The following is a 21,985-nucleotide window of genomic DNA, read 5'->3' as shown; positions in this document are numbered from 1 at the left end:
ATGTTGAGGACTCTCCTTCATAGGGTCGCTATGAGTCGCCTGCGACTCGACGGCACTTAACAACAACAACAACAGAGAAAGAGGTGGTGGGATCATTAGGGTAGAGTTAGTAGAGATAGATGTAATTTGTTAGACAAGAAAAAATAGAGGACAAATGTCCATCTGTAAAATGGATGTAATTGTTTTTAGGCTTATTTAAGTGGATATTGATTGGCAAGTGGTTTTTTTAAAACTTAAATATAGCATAGAATATTAGAAATTTTCCCGCTACATGATGAATAATTCTCTTCTGTTGATGTAAGTAAGCATGGCTTTGAAACCACAGAAAAAGATAATTTATGCAAGTTATTGCTCTTAGTATAACACCTTAATAAACACATTGTTTGATTAAACCATATGAAAGTTTCTAATATTTGACCTTTTTGATGTACAGAAAAAGAACCATTTCGTATAGTAAAACCTATAGTTTGAAAAGACATGCTTAGTAAGGTGAAGTAGAGTTGGTGAAAGAGAAGACCATTAACAAGACGGATTGACACAGTAACTAACAATGAGCTCGATTATATCAGATGATGAGGGTGGCAGAATAGGGCAGGGTGCAGATTTGCTATTCTTAGGGTCTCTGCGGGTGGTGATTGACTTTATGGCACAGTAACAATATCTGAAACACTTATTAGAAATGGAAGGAAACACATATGCATTATGCATATGGGTAAGCCTATTGCTGTCTAGTTAATTCTGGACTCATTGTAACCCTATGGGGCAGAGTAGACCTGTTGCATAGCTTCATCTTTCTCCCAATGAGTGACTAGTGGGTTTCAACCATTGACTTTGTCTACAGTCACATTACCATGAATTCACCCAATCTGATCAAACCACTGACTTTTCAGTTAGTCACTGAATGCTTAAACCACTGTGCTACTTCGGTTCCTTATGCTCAGGGATATGCTATTCCTTATAAGTCCCCATTTTTATCCATAACTAATCTTACTGTTATGAATAAAACAGTATTGTTATGAATGTTCCGAGTAAAACAAAGGCACAGGATAGAGCAAGTCATCAACACAATCCTGTTGCTACCAGGAGAGCCACTTCTTGGAAAAAAGATGCTGGAAAGGGAGAGGATCAAGAGAGGAAGACCCTCAAGGAGATGGCTTGACACTGACTTCCCAGTATGTTGGAGATTGTGAGTGTGGTGCAGGACAGAGCAGGGTTCTTTTTTTTTTGTTCACAGGGTTGCTATGAACTCACAGGGTCAACTCCATGGCACCTAATGACAACAACAATCTTATTGTAAATTTAATACTGTCAATCAGCACAAACATTAAGTCTCTCTCCTGTCTTGTCCGCTGAGAATGTTTTATTTCAGGTAACTGTATTCTGTGGTCACCAAGCACTGGATCGTCTTGCTTTTCTGTTGGCTTGTAGATAGGGCATTTGACATGTACAGTCTTGGGTGCTTCCCTTACTTTCTGCTCACTTTTAGAGCTGGGAATAAATACCTTTTGCTCTAGCAAAAGATGTTATGCTCTCGCACCTTGTGTTAAGTGCACTTCTAGACTCTTGCTTGATTTCTTTTCACCTGTAGCCTGGTGATAAACTAGAGGCAGTTCAGTCTTGGCAGATGGAGGGTAAATATTTGTAAAGGATACTTTAGTAAATGGGTTCTGCATGCTTGTTGTTTATTTTTATTGACTGTCATGATTAGTTCGAAGTTGAAGAATCTTTCTATAGAAGAGAACTACTTATGAGGCAAATGATTTTGGAGTACACAGCTTTCCTTATAGTAGCTCTGAATTTAGCATTCTGCATTCTTCTTTAAATACCTTTTTTAAAACTAAAGAGCTTCATTTAATATAGAACAACTTTTAGCACATTACTGTCACAAACTACAGGCTTTCATAGCCCCTGGGTATGTGCTCTGGTTCAGCCTAGCCCCTCTAGTAGTTGCTGCTATTCATGCGTTGATTGTTATTGTGTACCATGGAGTTGGAATTGACCCATAGCTGACCTCCCAGTGGGTTTTCAGAGGCAGTAAATCCCTCAGGAGGAGATGGCCCAGCTTCTCCGCGTAGCAGCTGGTGGATTCAGACCACATAAGCAGTGCAGTTCCTTTCCACCAAACCACCATAGCTCCCGAGAAGAGCTTTGTAAAATTATAAAAAGTGAAGACCATAACGTGATTCTCACCTTCTCACCTTCTTCCACACATGGCAGAATGAAAGTTGGAAGCTAAGATGCCTGGCGACTCTTGGGGTTAAGATCCCTAGTGCAAGCGAAGTGAGAAAAGGAAATGTCAATTAGTAGTTATCAGCCATTTAAGTTGATAGTCTATCCTGTTTGGTGTTAATTATTATTCTTTTATCTTGGTTATTTTTCATAGGATTTTTGTTCCTTAAATCCTAGGGAAGGGAGTGTATACCATCACCTTTATCTTAAGTTGGCTCTGAGTGGAAATAATTGTATTCTCCAATAAGGTCTCCAGAAACTCAAGAGTCATGGAACTAAGTAACTTTGACCAGAACCTAGAAACTAGGATAGGTCTAGAGCCCTTTCCTTGTCTTCTCTGAAGAAGGAGTGGTAGTTCTCTTCAGTAACACCTAAGAAGTTGGATTCTGAAGTGTCAACTTTGAGTTACTTTTCAATGACAGTGAGTTTAGTTTTAAGTTTTTGTTGTTTAAATTTTAAAACAAAGAATATGGAGATGACAGAACAGTAAAGAATCACCGTAACAGTAGATAAAGAATTGGTAGACAAAAATCATTACTAGCAGGTTAGCACTTAAAATGAATGAAGACTATAAGGTGATGATGGTAATTTGTTTGACACATATGATTTTTCTTTAAGTTTTTGTTATAATCCTAAAGGTGTTTTTAAGACTTAAAATATTTTTAAATGATATGTATTTAACTTTACTCTCTTGTGGAACATCTGTAAGTATAAATAACCAATTATTTATCAAAGATTATAATTTACAATTCTCATGAGGTAGTTGGAGTCTTCAGCACAAAGTTTTCTAACCTTGGAGGACACTTAACAGTATTTTTTTCCCTTGTAAAGGAAATAGAAAATTTCTTCATGACTCATCATATTTAAATTTCATTTCTTTCACATGCCTTGTATAATTAAGAGTTGCAATTGGGAGTTTGTTTGGGTTTTTTATTTACAAAACATTTTATATAAACAAAAGTCAATATTTTCATAGCAATATTTAACTGTCTACTCTGCAGCCACACATGGGTTGTTTTGAGTGCAGTCTTTTTTTTTTTTAATGAAAATTTACAGAGACTTTGGATTTCCATTTATTCGTTGTTGCACACTTTTCTCCCTGCCAACCCCTCCTCCTTAGTTTGCTTTTCTCTTTGAAAAGAAAATTCTTGTTAAACAACACCCCTCCCTCCCCAAGTCCACTCCACTGTGCAGCTTTCTTAAAATCTTTTTAAACAAAATAGTCTATTCCCATCTTTTCTAAGTCTGAGGATGAAAAATCATCACTTAGCCTTTAGAAAGGGTGAATGTGTGTTTTAAGAAATGTTTGGGAACTAGGGAGCAGCAGTGAGCGTTTCAAAAGTACAAGTGTACTGAATCTGCTCTGTGCTCCCCGGGCAATCCCAGCAGCCATGTCTTGTATATAAAGAAACTGCTCTCAAGGTGAAGGTGTTGGGTCCATGGAGTGCCAGACTTGGAAACAACCCCAGGGGACCGTGAGCTTTCCTCCACTGGAGTTGACTTGGAAAATCATACACTTTTCAGTTACGAAAGTGCCACTTTTAGTCCATTATAGCTTTATATGATCTTCCAATATGCTGAATTTACTCTCGAGAAAGTAGGCAGGGAGCTCTTGTGGCCTAGTGGTAACAACCTGTGCTGCAATCTCAAAGGCATGTGGTTCATTTCTGCCAGCTGCTTCACAGGGCAAGGATGGGCACTCTCCAGTGTGATTTACTGTCTCTGAAATCAGAGTTGGTTCTGACTCGATGGCACACAGAAAATCCATCAGACAGGGTGGTGGTGGTTATATGCATCGAGTTGCCCACAACTCATAGCAACCCTATGGACAACAGCTCTGAACCCTGTTCTATTCTATGCCAACCTTATTGTCTCTGACTCAGACTCACCTACCCCCATTACCCTAGTCACTGAGAGTCTTATTCTCTTGTGTTGTCCTTCTACCCTCCCAAGCATGACTTCCTTCTCCAAGGACTGGTCTGCCTTGCAACATGGACCAAGTAAGAAATAGAAATCAAATGACAGGAATACTTTAAAAAATTATTAGAGACAGGAGCTAATGGAATAAACTGAGCACGTATGAAGGGACGAGGAAGTGATGTGACCCTGGGGCTCCAAAAGCCTGAGCTCTTGCCTCTAATAATTTTTTTAAGTATTCCTGCCATTTCATTTCTATTTATTTGGTCAATTTTTATTGCCTCCACTCTTAGGGCCACTTTTCAAGAGATGCGTTCAAAGACATTCCTGTTCTTCAGAAAATATTTTAAAGACCCTTAGAGAACCATACTTAGTGGAAATGAATAGGTGATTGACAAAGAGTTTAAGCAGATTCAGATCTGAACCATAAGAAAAGGTAATTATTGCCCAAGGTTATTGAAAATACTTGGTGAAAGGGATGGGAGAGAATCGTCCTGAAGTGGTTGAGAACCACAGGGGTTTAATTGTACAAGCTCTGTTGTCTCAGATTGTTGGTGGTGGTTATTAAGTACCATCAAGTCAGAATCAACTCATAGCTGACCTTCCGTGTGGCTTTTCAGAGGCAGTAAATCACACAGGAGGAGATGGCCCATCTTTCTCCTAGGCAGCATCTGGTGGATTTGAACTAGAACAGGCGGCTAGAGAGCTAGTAGTAGTCGCTATAGTGGACTCAAGCACAGCAGAGATTATGAAGATGACACAGACTGGGCAGTGTTTCTATTGTACATAAGCACACTGGGAGTCTGAATTGGCTCAGCAGTGCCTAAAAACAACAACAATGATTAACATACTCAATTTCTAATTGAAAGGTTAAAGATTGGAGTGTACCCAGCAGGGACTCAGGAGAACGCCTTGGTAATTTATTTCTAAAACATCATCCATAAAAAAACCTTATGGAGCAGTTATAATCTGACATACATTGGAGCCAAGAGTTGGGATCGACTCAGTAATGCCTGATTTTAGTCCATTCTGCAGACTCCTGCAGTCTCTGGCCATCCTCCTTGAACTCACTAGGGGCTTGGCTGGGCAGCCTCCAGTGTTTCTACAAGGTTTCTGTGATGACGACAGATTTTCCCTCCCCCTCAGTGCCATTTCAGGTGGTAACAGCAGCACCTAGACAGGTGATGTCAGCAGGAGTGCCTCTTTTGTCCTGAACTCAGCACCTCTCTCCTGAGGTTGTCACAGCGAGAGGGTGGGAGCAGCCAGATAGACTATGGTGGAGGTGGGCCAGTGGCCTGAGAGGACACGGATGCATTTCCTACATCTCTCTTCAGCTAGATGATGGGACTTAATATCCTTAAATTTTGAACTTAAGTATAAAGATGAGATACTTTTAATGTTGGATAGTATAGTTATTCTTAGGTGCTGTTGAGACAGAACTGACGCATAGCTGACCATCTAGTGGTTTTACAACACTATAAATCACACCAGAGGAGATATCCCATCTTTTCCCCACAAAGCAGCTGATGGATTTCCAACCACCTGCCTTTGAGTTGGCAGCACAACTCTTTACCCATTAGGCCACCAGAGCTCCCTATGTAAGGAAATTATTGCTGTTCTTAAGTACCGTTGAGTCAGAACTGACCCATAGCTGACCCTTCAGGGGGGTTTCAGAGGCAGTAAATTGCATGGGAGGAAATATGTAGGGTAGTAGGGTATTTGGATATTTAAAAACTGTACTTTAGTAAAATTGCTCTTATTTTCATAAATTTTTGTTATCCAAAAATTAAAACATTGGGAACAGAGTGGAGAAGAGTGTAAAGGCACCCATTGTACCTATATTCGCTTAAACAGGTACTAACTCTTAGATATTTGTTTCAGTTGTCCCCTTACCTTAGCCCAGGTGATTTTTGAGTAATACTCCAAAGATGGAAAGCTCTAAGCAACTTCTTTTATTATAAAGGAACATGTTGCAGTTTTAAATTTGCAAGTTGCAAAATAAACGAAGTACACATTTCCAGTCTTTGTGCTTCTCTCCACAACCACTGCTGTCACCATGGTCCTAGCTGGGTCGGGTCTCCCCTCAGTTGTTCCAGCAGCCTCTCACAAGGGTTCTCTGTTCCTCTCCTGACTTCCTCCAAGTCAGAGATTCATACAAAAGCCATTGGATCAGGACATTTCCCAGGTATTTATACCTCTTGGTACTTAGAATTATGTGCTTTTAAGGCTGGCTACTTTCTCTACACTCATTTCATACCACCGCAAACTCTTCCCACTTAAAATGTTCTGAGCCCCACAGCTTCTTGCACTTGTTTGGTTCTTCATTTAACCCTGTCTCTTTCCTGTGCTCCTTCCTCCTTAGCCATCCCACAGGCTACCTACATCCTTACGTTTTAAGAATTGAAGTTACTTCTTCTGAGGTTTCCCAAATCTCACACCCGCCAACTATACTTCTGTCCCCTTCCATCTAAATCCAGTTCCCTGATTAATTCAAATTATAATTTTGTCTCAATATATTTGCTTAATGTTTCTCTCTAACTAGAATGGGAAAGAGATCTTGAAGGTAAATTTGGTCTCTTTGGGCTGTTCTGCAGTGAGCTTAGATCAGAACATATAATAACTATTCCAGTAAGTATTTGAAGAGTGAATTGACTTCTTAGAATATGAACAGGGAGCTCTGGTGGCCTAGTCTGTAGGCAATTATGCTTCTAATCCAAAGGCCACACTTTGCTTGCAGTTCGACTCCACTCACTGCTTCATGGGAGGAAGGTGGGCAGTTGCCTCAGAAACCCACAATGGAGAATGAGCTGTGAGTTAGTTCCAAGTTAATGGCAGTGAATTGGGTTTGAGTAGAGGATGGACACTACCATTACTTCCAATTCAGTTTTGCTGGGCATTCATAAAACCACAATGCTAAAGAAGTAAATTTAGCCGTACAAATTCATCATGCTATAATTTGTCAAGGAAGTGCAAAAATGCAAGTAGGTGCTAACATTACCATTTTCCTTAATTCAACACTGTTAAGGTGTCAGAAGGTTAAGCCTGTTTTTCATAATGGGCCAGTTTAGTCCAGGAATGCAAGAGTGATTCTCTTACAAACATGAGGTCAAGTTGTGTCCTTATTTTATCAGTTTTGGTCCATTTTCATGTTTGACATCACCAAATATGTGACAAATCAGAACCTAAAAGCCCCATGCCTTTTAAAATCTAAGTTTGTTGAGTGCTCAACTGTCCTTATTTCCTTGAAAGTTTTCTTGTCTTCATTCTTGGCTTTGGTCATTTTTTTTTTCTTAAGCCCAAATAATATGTAATTTAATGGCTGTGATAATTTGTCTCCATTCACATTTCACTTACTAGTGATTAAAACTCAAATTCAGCCATGAATTGTATGCATTTTAGATCAGTATTAAACATGAATCCAAAAAACCTACTGTTGTCCACTCACTTACTCCCAACTCCTGGCATTGGTGTCTGAGACTAAATATTTATGGAAAGAGACTGCTTATCTTTCCCTGAAGCACTTGAGGGATTCAAACTGCTTAGCTCTCATTTAGCAGATCAGTGTGCTAAGAACTAACAACCATGGTTCTTTAAATGAAACATAGTAATATCAATTTCAGGGGTGAAAAAAATCAACCCTTAGCCAGTTACTAGGAAGAGCTGCTGAGAGGAAACTCAGTTCTCTTACACAAGGATTCCTTTTTGCTTTTCTAAGATATTAAGAAGAAAATCAAGAGTTTATATTCTGTCTCCTCTTTATGTTCGTGGTTATATGCCTTTCAAAAATAACTCATAATGAACCTTCTCATGAATTTTCCATGTCTTCTATTGGGGCTCTAGTTAAATTCCAGGGGTTATGTTATCAGAAGGGGCCAGTCCCTAGTAAAGGGCATCATGCTTGGATAAATGGAGAGTCAGCAAATAAGACCCTTAAGGAGATGAATTGATTTGGTGATCACAGCAAAGGTTTAAATACAGCCGAGATTGTGAGGTGGTGTGGGGTTGGGTAGGGGCTCCTTCTTTTGTAGGGTCTCTATGTGTAGGAGCCAATTTGATGGTACCAGCTCTATGAGTAATTCGTACAGGAAGTGAATTCTTCCTAACACTTTGCAAGTCGATTGAAGTTGTTAATTAGGTAGAGAAATTATAGGAGGAGAAATTCACCAGACATGTGTGAATTTACAGTTAATGAGAACAATTCCCTTTTCTAGTTAGGTCATGTGCTCACACTTCCATGTCTGTGTGTCTCTGCTGTCAGAGGCTCTGTGCATCCTTTTGTAATCATTGCTTCTGCAGGTTCCAGAGACATGTGGAGAACATCTAGGATCTGAGGTTTGAAAACACTTGCTTTGTTACAGCCAGATGGTTTTTGTAGTGTCCCGGGAATGTGTGTAAACTATAAATTACTATATACAGTTCAAACCCACTACAATCTATCAATCAAGTAATTCCAACTTGATCGTGACCCTGAAAGATGGATTAGAACTGCCCTGTAGGGCTTCCAAGCCTGCAGTTTTTATGGAAGTAGATTGCTGGGTCTTTCTGTCACAGACCTGCTGGAGGGGTCCAGTTAGAAGTGGAGCAATTAATCATCACACCACGAATGCTCCTTTGATGCTACTACAGTGTTATATGCTGTCTGGCTGATTCCAACTCCTCAAACCTGTAGGACAAAGTAAAACTGCCCATCGGGTTTTCTAGACAGCCATCTTTATAGGATCGAATCGCCACATCTTTCTCCTCAGGAGGGGCCTGGAGGGTTCAAACTGCTATTTTTCATTTAGCTGTCAAGTGCTTAAACACTGTCACCAGGGCTGCTTATATACTGTTAAACTATTGGAAAGGGTTTCAGTCTTAAGAGTACATTTTCAAAAGTGAAAATTAATGGAAAACCAAGAAGCCAGACTAGAATACAGATAAAGATGGGGTAGAGAAGGAAGGAGACCTAGAAACAGGAGTAGGAACAGTGGAGAAGTGTTTAATCCAGCAAGCCTGGCCCCTGTGTGTGGATGTGAGTCTGTGAAGACTCATTCCCTTCCCACCCTCAGGTCTCTGCGAGGTCAGTGTGTATATAGTTAACAGGCAGTTCTGGGTATTTAGGACTGAAATACAAATGAGGGAGAAAATATCTGATATATTTATATCAAGCTGTGATGGCCTAGTGGTAAGGAAATGTGCTGCCAACCTGAAGGCACACAGTTTGAATCCACCAGCTGCTCCATCGGAGAAAGATAGGCTATCCCTCTCCCATATAATTTACCACCGCTGAAAACCCACCGGAGGGTTAGCCATGAGTTGGTTCCGAGCTGACGGTACATAGCAACAACATGCTGAAATATTAATCTGAAGATGCTATTGTTGTATGTTCTTGAGTCCAAGCTAACTCCTAGCTTACCCTCCGGCAGGCTTTTCGAAGCTGTAAATCACACATCAGGAGTTTGCTGGTCTTTCTCCCACAGAAGCTGGTGGATTCAAACTGCCTGCCTTTGGGTGGGCAGTACTAGTCCCTTCATATTAGGCCACCAGAATAATGGTTTATCAGGATGTTCTAGGATAAAAAAATAGTCTTTGTTATCATCAAGGTTGTTCGTGCAGGTCAGCATCATCCATTATGCATATTACACTTTTAAAAAATACTTCATTAGTTTCTGTAATCAAACTCATGTAGATAAAACCTTACCTATTTGATACAGTGTGTTTGTTACCTCTGTGCAAATGAGAAAAAAAAAGTTTAACATTTCCAGAACAATATGGTGGTTAATTTCTGTAAAATGCCCACTCAACACAGTACAACTTGGATGCTTTTCCCAAAGTTGACAGCATAGCTAACGTTTCAGAAAATTCAAATTATGGAGCTCTGGTGGCCTAATGGCAAGAAGCTGCACTCCAGTCCCAGAAGTACATGGTTTGAATCCACCAGATGCTCAGCTGGAGGAGGGACAATCTCCTACTGTACCAGTCAGATCCGATTTGACGGTACACACGCGCGCTCTCGCTCGCTCTCTCTCTCTCTCAATTGTATATATACATGTTGGCATATGTATATTTGTACGTAAAGACAAATCACAGTGTATGTGTCAGTAGCAGCAACAGTCGAGGTTCTGCTATCGAGTCTGAACTGACACATAGCTGACCCTCAGGCTACTTTTTGGAGGTAGTTAATTACACAGGAGGAGATTGCCCTTCCTTCTCCAGTAGAGCAAATGGTGGCCTTGAACCAAGAGTTCATGATTTTTTTAAACATTTTGTTTTGGCATACATTTTTTCTTATTTTAATGAAAGTTTATAAAGAACTTTTTCCCATTCATTCACTGTTGCTCATTTTCTTCCCTGTCTCCGCTCCCCCCAGTTCACTTTTTTGTATTGCATAAAAATGTACATATTTTCTCCCCTTTGCCATAGAATATCCATTTCCTGTTGGCTCTGAGTCCCTCACCTCCTCTGCTATCCCAGGCTTAGCACCTCTTTTGGGCACAGCAGTCATTGGGAGTGCTCTCCATGTGGTGTGAAGAGCAAGCAACTCTAAGCCAGAAGGATGACCAAGAGTCAACTTTTTACTGCCAAGGATGGAGTTAGGCTTGAGTATAATAATATCCAAAAGCTTGACTAGGGAAAACAGAAATTTCTGTGCCCGGCTCCTCTTCATCAATCCTGATTTCATATTGCCTCGCCATTTAGCAGGTCATTACACATAACACAGGAATGTACTATGCTGTAAGAACCTTGGTAGAATGTTCGTAGGATCTCTTGTTCCAAAGGGCTTTCATTAAACTCTACATCTAGGTTCATGCAGAGGAAGCTCAGAGGCACTGAAGTGCACTTGTATTGTAATGAATGCAAGTTGATTCTGCAAATAGGGATTTAATGAAAATCAGTGTGCCAAAATAACTTGGAGGGTCACACAGTCATCTAGATGTTTAAAATACGCATTTTCAAAACCTAGATGATGTAGGTCCTTGGAGAGTGACATCATGCTTGGTAGGGTGGAGGGACAGCGCAGGAGGGCAGGCCCTCTGAGGTGGATTGATTCAGTGTCTGGGGTAATTGGGATGGGTGTGTCAGAGGCAGTGCAATTGGCACAGGACAGAGCAGAGTTTAGGGCTGTTGTACATAGAGTCGCTGAGTGGCAAGTGACTCGATGACACAACAACAGCAGGTGATGTAGGCATAGCTCTCAAAACCATATGGAATAATCAGGTTTTCATAGTGAATCTGCAGATCGAAGGGATGGTGTTTGGGGAGGAAACTAGAGTGTATATATAAGCTAGGGGTTTGTTTTGGTTTTTGTTTCTTGTTTGTTAAGAGAACACCATGTTTGTCTAAATTTCAGCAAATCTCATTTCATTTAGCTCGAAATACGATTTCCTCTTGAAGTAAATAAGAAGCATTAAAGCAGCAGGCTCATTTTTAGTATGGTTTCATTGGAAAGGAAAATCAGCTTCGTTGTGTGTTTTCTGGAAAGCCCCAGTGGTGTGATTGTGTGAAGGGCTCACCATATGTGCTCCGTGCACTGCTGGATACACAGAGTTTGGGGACAAGTGGCATGGCCCTGTGCACAAGCTCGTGTAGCTGGAGACGTCTCGGAGCAGCAGCTACCGGGCAGCCCAGGCACCCTGCTCACAACTTTCCATTATGGATTAAGCTGACTCTGCCAATCTCGCTCTACTCAAGACACCAAACTGGACGCTTGCAAGACTAGTGCCTTACAAATCTTTGAGATGCTTTTCTTATTATAGATGAAATATGAACATTGTATTTAGGAGCGGGATCCAACAAATGCCAATGGTATTTATGTAAGTCATTCAGCTTTAGTACAACAGCCTCTTGAGAATAAAACCAAATAAGCTTTTCATTTTGCTCTTTGAGTTTAGCCAGTGCTTTGTATTTGTTTGTAGAATATGCTAAATTCAAAATAAGCTGCTTTATCAGAAATTTAATTAACATGTAAGGAATCAAGATTGCTTCCAAAGTAATACAAGTCCCTTTGACGACAAAGCTTCTTAGCATTTCCCGGTGTGCCAAAAGAAACCGATTCAGGCCAAGTAAAAGACATTCATTTACTTTGTAATCTTTTTAAAATAGTAGATTATTCTAGAGATTAATAAAGAATTTTATTACCTTTCTTAAAAATAAGGTGGAAAAGAAATTGCAGGATTTTACTGTCTCAAATCCAATTGCCTTTTTAGCACAATTGCTTGATCTTGAAGTCCCTGTCTAATTTCTAACTTGGCCATGGGGATTATTTTGAACTATTAACTCATGTACTTACCCTTGTCCTGCTGCAGGAGGGTTTTTGAGATGCAGGATGTGTGTGTTGTGGTGGCGGGGTCTCTTGGGTCAAACACATTCCCAGGACACCCCACTGAAGCTAGCAGTTTAGGGTTCATGAATGAGAACAGTGGTGTTGACTCACCCGTCCATCAGTCCTGGTCTCTTGTGCTGTCTTCCTTCCTACCCAACTCAACTGTTCTTTGAGTTGCACCACAAAAGTTAGATTATCGTGTGCCATCAAGTAGACTCTCAACTCATAGTGACCTTATTGGACAAAGAGACTACACTGTAGGTTTTCTAAGTCCATGGGAGTAGACCAGCAAGTCTTCTTGGAGTGAGTAGTCGGTCAGTCTAATTGTTGACCATTTGTGCCACTGCAAGTTTACTTTGTAAAAAAAACCCCAAAACCTACCAAACTCCCCATATACGCTGGAATGTTGGCATTTTGATTCTTACTTGTCAGCAGTTGACTTATTAGTTAATCCTTAGTGTGAATTTGCAGAGCAGAGAAGACTAACAGGGCTGCCGGCCCATTTTGTACTATTCTAGTCTTACTGAAATATTCATTCTTATAACCAGTACTTTAATACTACTCTGTTCTTTACTCTGTACATGTAAATGATGGTGATGGAGCCTGGCTGAGGTAGTACATAACCTGTTGGACTGCTAGCCAAAAGATAGGCAGTTCAAACCCACCGGTGGCTCCTTGGGAGAAAAATGGGTGTTCTCCTCCTACAAAACTTTACAGCCTCAGAAGCCCAGTGGAGATTCGCTGTAAGTCGGTATTGACTCATCGTCAGTGGCCTTTGGTTTATCAGGTGATTGGTACCTTTCTGTGAGCTTGGGGGGCTCCCTCAAAAACCAAACTCAGTACCACTGGATAGATTCTAACTCAAAGTGACCCTCCATTGGGTTTTCCAAGACACTAAATCTTTTTTTTTTAATATTTTTTTTTTACTGGGAAAAACATATTGGGGGTACAAGGTGAGGGTTGGGGCAGAAGAGGGAGGATGGGCCAGGATGCAGTTGCAGAGCTGCACCGTTTGGTTGGTGGGGAGAGCAGGTGAAGGAAATGATGAGGGTCCAGTGGGGACCAGATGCTACAGAGGAATGACATGCATTTTCCAATAGTAATTAAACCAACTGTCTTATTGATTTGGGAATTGGATGCCGACTCTCTGGCTTCTTCATGCTGAACAGAGGCGTAGATGTAAACGGGGGAAGGGAGGATGCTTTATCACCTTACTGGTGGTCTTGGGTTACAGCTGCTTGCCTTGCTCTGTTAGAAGATATTTTCCTGTCATTTGCTCCCCTCTGGACTGCAAAGTGTTTTCCCAGGTGGGTCCAGTGGGGATGGCTGGTTGAAGAGACACTAAATCTTAACAAGGGGAGCCTGCCCATATTTCTTCTGAAGAGGCATTGAATTTGAACTGCCAGGCATTTTGGTTAACAGCTTAACATGCTATGGCTTATGCTACCAGAGCTCATAGGAGGGCCTTAGTCATAATCTTTTGACTAGAGGCAAGATTCTGCATGTGGCATTCAGCATGAAAACTAAAGGCTACATAGATCCAGCTGGTGGTTAAGTGCCATGGAGTTGACTTCAACTTAAAGCAAATCTGGGAACAACAGATCAATCCCTTGCCCTGTCCTGTGCCACCCTCACAGTCACCACCTGCTCAAGCCCTTTGTTGCAGTCACTGTGTCAGTCCATCTCTTTGAGGGTCTTCTTCCTTTTAATAGCTTTCTATTTCCTAAGGACCGATACCCCTGACAATATTCACTCTGTCTCTAAGGAGCACCCTGGTTACTGTTTCTCCAAGACATATTTAGTGGTTCTTTGCCAGCCCTGCAATTCAAAAGAGGATGTAAAAGAGAAACTCCCAGATGGATGTGGAGGTGTAAACAGATACTTGGCATAGTTGGGAAAGATGCTACTCTATGAGGAATGTGAAGAGATGAGGTGGACAAGTACGGAAGGGCTTTCAGAGCTATGATCCCTGAGTGGCAACACGGTTAGTGTTGGGTCCTTAAAGGTTGGTTCCAGCTCACCTGGAGCTGCATGGGAAGAAGGGCATGGGAATCAACACCAAAACAGCTTCCAATCATTGGTTTGTTGATTTCTAAGAGTTTGGATATTATCCCAGAGACAGGAGAGTTATTGGTAGTTCACAGTCTGAAAAATTAAATAAATTTGGAAGGATCTCTCTGACTTCATTTGACATGGGAATTGGGATGAGGATGGGTGGTAGAACTGGAGACAGATAAGAATCTGCTAATTGCAAGTCCAAGTAAGAGACTGGAGCTGAGTGAAGCAGTGGTGGTGGGGCTGGAAAGAAGCAAAATATATGTGAGCATCTCCAAAGCAGACTCTGTAGGATGTTGACTCTAGAATTGAAGTCAGCCTGAGTCCCAATTCGATGCCACCTAGATGGATGGCAGGACTGGTTACTCATTCAGGGATCAGAGAGGAAGGAGAGTTTGAATTTACCTTCTTGAATGTTAGCCTAAAAGACAAGAGGAATGGATCTGGAACTCTGAAAGATTCTGTGCACTGTGGAAACACTGTGGAGCTCAGACCCAGACCTGAGGAGCCAAGATTTTTATTAAAGACACAGAGAAAGAAGGATGCTCTGTACCTGACATAAGCTGTTCTTTCCAAATGAAGTCAGAGAGAGCCTCACAAATACAAGTAAAGCACTTTTCATATTGAATAACTAGTAATCTGCTGTGCTAGGCCAATGTAATCAGGTATTGGAATCTCTTATTTTTGCATTTTAAAAAATTAGCCTTTCTAAGATTTGTGCTCCAGGCCATCCCAGTGTGTAAGATGTATTGGACTGTCTCTTTCTTGGCAGCATATTGGAAGAAATATCACCCTCACAAATTATTATGCTAAAGAAACATAATTTGCAAATATATATTTAGTACCAGCTCTGTCCAAACATGGAAGTAGGCCTTGGGAATATAGAGAAGCAGCAGCAAAACCTGTTAAGAACAAATGCCCTGCTGGGGACCAAAGACCATGAAGTAGCAGTAAATTGTGGCCAGAGGAACTCACAGAGCCATGGAGCTGAGCCTGGGCTTGAGTGAGCTCAGCATACTTTTAGGGGGTTTCCTGTACAAGCAGTTCTCTCTGCCTAAGTGGCCTCACCTGTAGGTAACTTTTTAATGTTGTCTTTAAATTGTGATTAAGCTTGCAATTCAAAGTAGTAATAGATCAAATGAAGAAACTTAACTGACTTACTGTCCTCCAGTCTGAACTTACTCTTACCTGACCCTCCAGTGCGTTTCCCAAGCTGTAAATCACATGGGAGGAGACGGCCCATCTTTCTCCTGAGGAGTTTCTGGTGGATGCTTACTGTCAAAGAGTCCCGAGCTTTAGTTTACCATCACAGCTCTCTCTGGACTACACCACCAGAGCTCTTTAAATGGAAACTAGCCCCCCCAAAAAACCACCCCAAAACAAATCTAGAATAATATCTCTGCAGATAAGTCCCCCGACAATAGGAATGTTAACAACAGAGCTAACACACTACATACAAGAATTTTGAGGTGGTAAAGGGAAGGAGACTAGTGGGTTTTGGTATTATTCCATATCTATAATAGGTTATAATGTCTGGGAGCAGCAGTATCTCTTTGGTATTAGTTGTATGAAGAAACATTAAAGTGAGATGTTTTGCAGTGAGTTAATGTTTTTGGCACACTTGCTGTATATGTTGGTTGTTAGGGGCCGTCGAGTGGAGTACAACTCATAGTAACTCTGAACAACAGATCTGCACCCTGTCCTATTCTGTGCCGTCCTCATCATCTCTGACACGCTTGAGCCCATTGCTGCAGTCACTGTCCATCAAGGTCATTGAGGGTCTTCCTCTTTTGCTGACTCTCTGACTTTTGCTGCTGCTTGTTGTGTGAGATGTCATTTAGTCGAGTATGACTCGTAGCGACCCTATGAATAATAGATCTGAACCCTTTCCTATCCCATGCCATCCTCACAGTCCTTTATGCACTTCAAGCCCATGGCTCCAGTCACCATGTCAGCACACCTGGTTGAGTATCTTACCCTTTGCAGTCCTTCCACCTTTCCGAGCATGATGTCCCTCTCCAAGGAGCAGCCTGGTTTCACCCTCTCCTGGATAAACCTGTTTGTCCTAGCAGTCCATGGTATGTTCAACACTCTTGTCCAGCACCACAGCTCGAAGGCATCAATTCTCCTTCTATCCTCCATAGGCATTGTCCAACTTTCTGGTGCATAACAAGTGATAGCAAAGACCATGGCCTGGATCAGCCTCAACTAGGCCTCTAGAATTGGGGTGCGATTGTTTTTCTTTAGCCAGTCCATTTTCCTTAAACTCCTAAATGAAGATCCGTCTGGGAGTAGTAATATTTATTCATGTACTTAATTTTGCCACTGTTTCACTGAGCATGTGTTTTATTGAGCACTGCCCTACCACACATCTCATGGACGAGATAAGCACACATGAATAATAATAGCAGGAGAATACAGTAGCGTCTAAGGGAAGAAGAAAAAAAACCTATGAAAAACAGATGTGAAAGGGGCACTGAACACAGGTGGGGCTTAAGGGAATGTTGAGACTGAGCTGTGAGGAGTGAGTTGGGAGAGGGCAAGAAGCATGTGATCACAGGTCCAGATGGAAGGACCATTGGGGAGAAGACCTCTGTCTAAAGACCTCTGTCTAAAATAGAGTGTGGTGGAGGTGGGAACCACACCTGTCGGGTAATAGAAGGAAGAGTGTTTCCCAGGTGTGATTCATCCATCCATCCCTGCATCCGCTCTTAAAGGATGTTGATTTTTAAAATTCAGGTTAAAAACCCAGGTGTTACAAGCTTCCGAAGTGGTTCTTTGGCAGACAGACAGTTGGTAAGTGTAAGTTGGGATTTGTTAGGAGGTGAGGTGGATTAGAGGTGTTAGATTGGAAGAGTGAATCATTTACTGTTGGCATTAGATTGTGTCTGAAGGGGTAAGAGCAAGAAGTGGCCTGCCTTTGAGATGGATGAGCTGCCTGCTTTGTGGAGGATGGGCTTAACAGGACCAACTGGAGGCCTGGCCTGTGGGGGAGATGATGAAGCCCCAGTAAAGGGCAGGGGTGGTAGAGAAGCAAGGGATAAAATTGGCAGGATTTGATGGACCGGATGGTGGGTGAGGAACAGAGGCTCATCAGAGATGTTTGTGTGTCTGATACTGTAAAGTCCTTAAAGAAGAGGTTCATTTATTACCTGGTATGGGTAATTTGTTTCAAACACATTAATCAAGTCATCTCTCTGAGCCTCCTTTTGTAATTGTCTTAAGTTTTCTAATGCTGTAGAACACAAGTGGGTGGCTGTAAAGAACAGACATTTATTTTGTCATGTACAGTTTAGGAAGCTGTAAGCCTGAATTCAGGACACCAGCTCAAGGGAAAGGCTCGCTGTCGATTCATTGTAAAGTCCTTGTCTTAGCATCTGTAGTTCTGGTGCTCGTTAGAGATCTTATGGCATCTACCTTCGACCGATTGTGGTTGCTAGTCTCTGTATTGCACTTTATAACTCAGAAATTATTTGGTTTAAGCCACTCTGCACTGATGAGCTTATTCACAAAGAAAGCCTTCCAAATGGGTTATGTCCACAGATATTCTTCACATATTTTGGGAGACACAATTAAGTTCCTAACAGTAATCAGTAAATAAGAATTGGGGCGGGGGGAGCTGCAACATCAGTCCACTGCTCTTTTTTTATTCTATTTTATTAATTTTAGTGAACGTTTACAGAGATTTTGGATTTCCGTTCATTCGTTGTTGCATTTTTCTCCCTGCACACCCCTCCCCCCTAGTTCTCTTTGAAAGGTAAAAGAAAAATTTCTTCATTGGTATACAATCCCTCCCCCTCCGCACTTCAAGTACACTCCACCATGCAACCTTCATTCTGAATTCTTGTCATAACTATAATACCCAATCATATATCACGTTTAAATTGTTCTCGCCCTCATCTGTTTCAATGCAGTATACATAATTTATCCAATTTTTCTCAGTCTCACCCCAGCGCTGATGTCAGTCTCGTTCTACAACAGTGGCACTTAAGTTGATTCCAACTCGTGTGGACCTCCGTCCCGTTTCCAAAGCTGTAAATCTTACAGTGGAATATTGCCTCTTCTTTCCAGGAGCAGCTCTAGGATTTGAACTGCCACCTCTATCACTAGCAGCCCAGTATGTGAGAAAAATGGGAAACAGGGCCAGATTATCACAGAGGTTCTTGTGTGAGATTTGTTGTATATTTTGGGGGTTTTGTTCTTGGAGTTTTTTGTTTTGCATATTTTTTGAACCTGAGTTCACATAACAGTGCTAGAAATGATCCTTATAAAAATTTTATTCAGTTATAACTTCTTGGATGACTAACATAAAAGGTTAATGGTTTGAATCCACCAGCTGGTCCATGGGAGAAAGGTGGGAAGTCTCCTTGCATAAAGATTTACAGCCTTGGAGCCCCAATGAAGGGTCACGGAGTTGGAATTGACACTCTGGTAATCCCTGACATTTTACTTTTCTGACTCCAGTTTGTCCATTATCAGAAGATGATTGTCTGAAAGGGAAAGTGTCTCACTGGACAAACACAATGTTATGAACGTCTAGCCAAAATGAAGACTATTTGAAAGCATTCTGAAGTGCCATTCACGTACCATCCATCTTTATTTGTCTAGGAAGTATTGTGGATTCTGTACACACTGAGAACAGCACTAGACATGCAGGTAGGAAAAGGAATCATCACCTGGGCCCCTCAATGATCAATGCACTCACGGAACCAGTTAATTAAATGAGGCAAAGCAACTCAGTCCGTCCTTTGCATGCTCCCTTGTTCTCTGCCCATGCTGTAATGGCTTTCAAGCAGTGTAGGTAATTGTAAAAGTGACTAGACTTATTCCTTGTTAGTGCTGTTTGGTTGGCTCCGACTCAGAGTGACCCAGGCAGTGCACAATAGAATGAAATGCTGCCTGGTCCTGGGTCATCCTCAGTCATCCTCCACCCTCCCAAGCACGTTGTCCTTTTCCAGCAGTGGGCTCTTCTGATAGTCTGCCCAGTGAAATCTCACCATCTCTGTGTCTAAGGAGCACTCCGGCTCTAACAGGTGCACGAGAACCAAATACAATCTAGATAATATCCCACCCAGCTACTCTTACATTAATTAAAGAAGTTTGACTTGTTCTTATTAATTTCTAAGGACTTCTTTTTATAGCCTGTTTATTTTGAAGTACTAGATAAACTTGACAGTAAAGCATGTTTAAAATTACTCTGTTCTAATTTACTGAATCAGAATAACTTCCAGCATGCATGGGATTCTTGAAATCTGATATAAAGCAAGCAGACAGTTGCTAACATTTAATTCAATAAAAGAAAACTAGGAAAAGAGCAAGCTTAGAGGTTCATTGTTTTTGCTTTGGAATCTTAAGTAAATCAGGTTGGGTTTTTTTTTTGTGGTGCTAGAACTCACTTACTAAACTTTATTGTTTAAAAGTTTTCCTTAAATTAGCATTGCTATATTTGTAACTGTTACAGGGCTTCCAACTGTAGTCAGTGCCCAATAATAATATCTTGAAGATATTTCAAGGGAAGTAGAAGACGTAAGCCAAAAGAAAGAAAAAGAAAACAGGCGTCGAACAGGCATCCCCCAGTAAGTGTCTATGTAAATGTGTGTGAGTGCTTGCCCTAAAGAAATGCTCTTTAAACTTAGGGAGATGACAGGCATAAAGTGACTCCTGGTATAATTGATGTGGGACTCCTGGTATTATTGGTATGTCTGGCACCACTTGGAGCAAGTGTAAAATGATGCCTTCAAGAATTAGAGCTTTGAAGCATCATTTTGAAGGGAAGCTCAGGCATGATTTGTCACAGAAGCGAAAGGAGGTTTTGCCAGGTAGGGGAAGAATAGGATATCTGATGACTCAGGCCGGAAGAGTCACAAGCATCAAGGCAGTAGAGATCATCAGTAATCATCTGTGGGAAGTCGCATCATTGTGGTTTGATGGGTCGATCTTCCTTTTGGTTTCATCAATCTTCTCTTTATATTCCCTTATGGATGTGCCCTCATGACTCCTGTACACATGCCAGTAGAATCTGAAAACAAGGATCTTTCAAAGCAAATACTTTCTTTTCACTCCTCTCCGCCCAGGGGGAGGAAAAAAAGTGATCCAGAAAGTTGATACTTGGGAAGTTCTGAGAATCAGTGCTGATGGTTTGTAGCTAAGAGGGTGGGGGGAAACACCAAGAAATGGTGGGAACAGGAGGCTGAAGTCTCTGGCTCCAGTTTCAGATTTAGACTTGGGTGTTTCATCCTTCCATGAGAAGCCTTACTCCCCAGTGTGTACACACAAGCCCCTCATGGGGGAGATGTGCCTCGTCAAAGACACGTCATGTTTTGCCTTGAAGAACACAGCTGAGTCATGCTGAGAGGACAATTAGATAAGGGGCCTCTACCTATTAAAGGATCTTAAAAAGCCTTAATCAGGTGTTATGCAACACAGAAGTGGAAACCATTTCAGAGGCCTGGGGTTAATAACTTGAGGAAAACAACTTCTGAGCAGAATGTTTTAGCTGCGCTCCACACTGAGGTGGATTACAAGCAGCACAGAGGACAAGGAAGGAGATGCCGAGGGCATGAGTAAAGCAATCTAGGCGTGAAGAACTGGTCGGGTAAAATTTGTCAAGTCAGACCCACCTGATGTAAGCAAAGAAGTTGAAACTTAGGCTCTGAGCGTTGTTGGCTAATAGCCCCGGTGACCCCTCTGGGAATGCAGGGGCTGCCAACTTGTGGACACTTGAGGCAGAAGGTGGGAACCTAGTGCCGTTCAGGCACTGCCATTTGCAATGGAAACCGAAAAGGAAGGTTTATGGTGCTGGGAAGTTGTGGTAGAGAAATGGATAATGAAGAATCAAAGAAGTGTGACTCAAATTCTTCACATAAGTTACTTAGTACTAGATAAACTACCACAGGAGATTCACTGAACTCTGTTTCCTGAAAACCAAGGCAAATTAGCAAATCTTTTATTACTTAAGGTATAATAGAATTATATATAATTAATATAATACATACAATATAATACAAAAGAATAATTAGAATTGCTCTGATACCTTAATACCATCTAGGTAGGACTCTTGTTAGATGTTCTTGACCACAGCTCATACCCTGTGAACAGATCTGAACCTCGTCCTGGCCTCATGGCCTCTGCTCTGCTCGAGTGCCCTTTGTTGGAGTCACTGCTTCAGTGCATCTCCTTGAGCATCTTCCTCTCCTCAGATGACCCTCTGTCTTTCCCAGCGTTATGTCTTTCCACAGACTAGCCACTTCTGGTAGCATTGCCAAAATATGAGACCTGGTTTTGTCATCCTTGCCCCTAAGGAACACCCAAGTTGCATTTCCTCCAAGACACGTGTTTGTTTTGGCAGTCAGTGGCACGTGCAGTACTCCTTGTCGACACAATGATCAATGACATCGATCATTTTCTTTTTTTTTTCCTATAATTATATTTTATTAATTTTCATAAACATTTACAGAGATTTTGGGCTTCCACTCATTCATT

General features: G+C 41.4%; 1 protein-coding gene across 1 annotated transcript in view; it reads left to right on the top strand.

The window, feature by feature from the left end:
- Nucleotides 1-21,985, top strand: part of JPH1 (junctophilin 1) — a 78,266-nt gene that overhangs the window by 7,117 nt on the left and 49,164 nt on the right. Inside the window, exon 3 of the mRNA XM_006880474.1 lies at nt 8,271-8,281. Coding sequence (XP_006880536.1) covers nt 8,271-8,281 — 11 coding nt within the window. The remainder of the gene's footprint in view (nt 1-8,270; nt 8,282-21,985) is intronic.

This window comes from Elephantulus edwardii, unplaced genomic scaffold, assembly GCF_000299155.1.
Source record: "Elephantulus edwardii isolate Elephantulus edwardi_28Jun2011 unplaced genomic scaffold, EleEdw1.0 scaffold00008, whole genome shotgun sequence".
In the NCBI taxonomy this organism is placed as follows: Eukaryota; Metazoa; Chordata; class Mammalia; order Macroscelidea; family Macroscelididae; genus Elephantulus; species Elephantulus edwardii.
The sequence above is the reverse complement of the archived record's forward strand: the minus strand, read 5'-3'. Positions and strand labels throughout refer to the sequence as shown.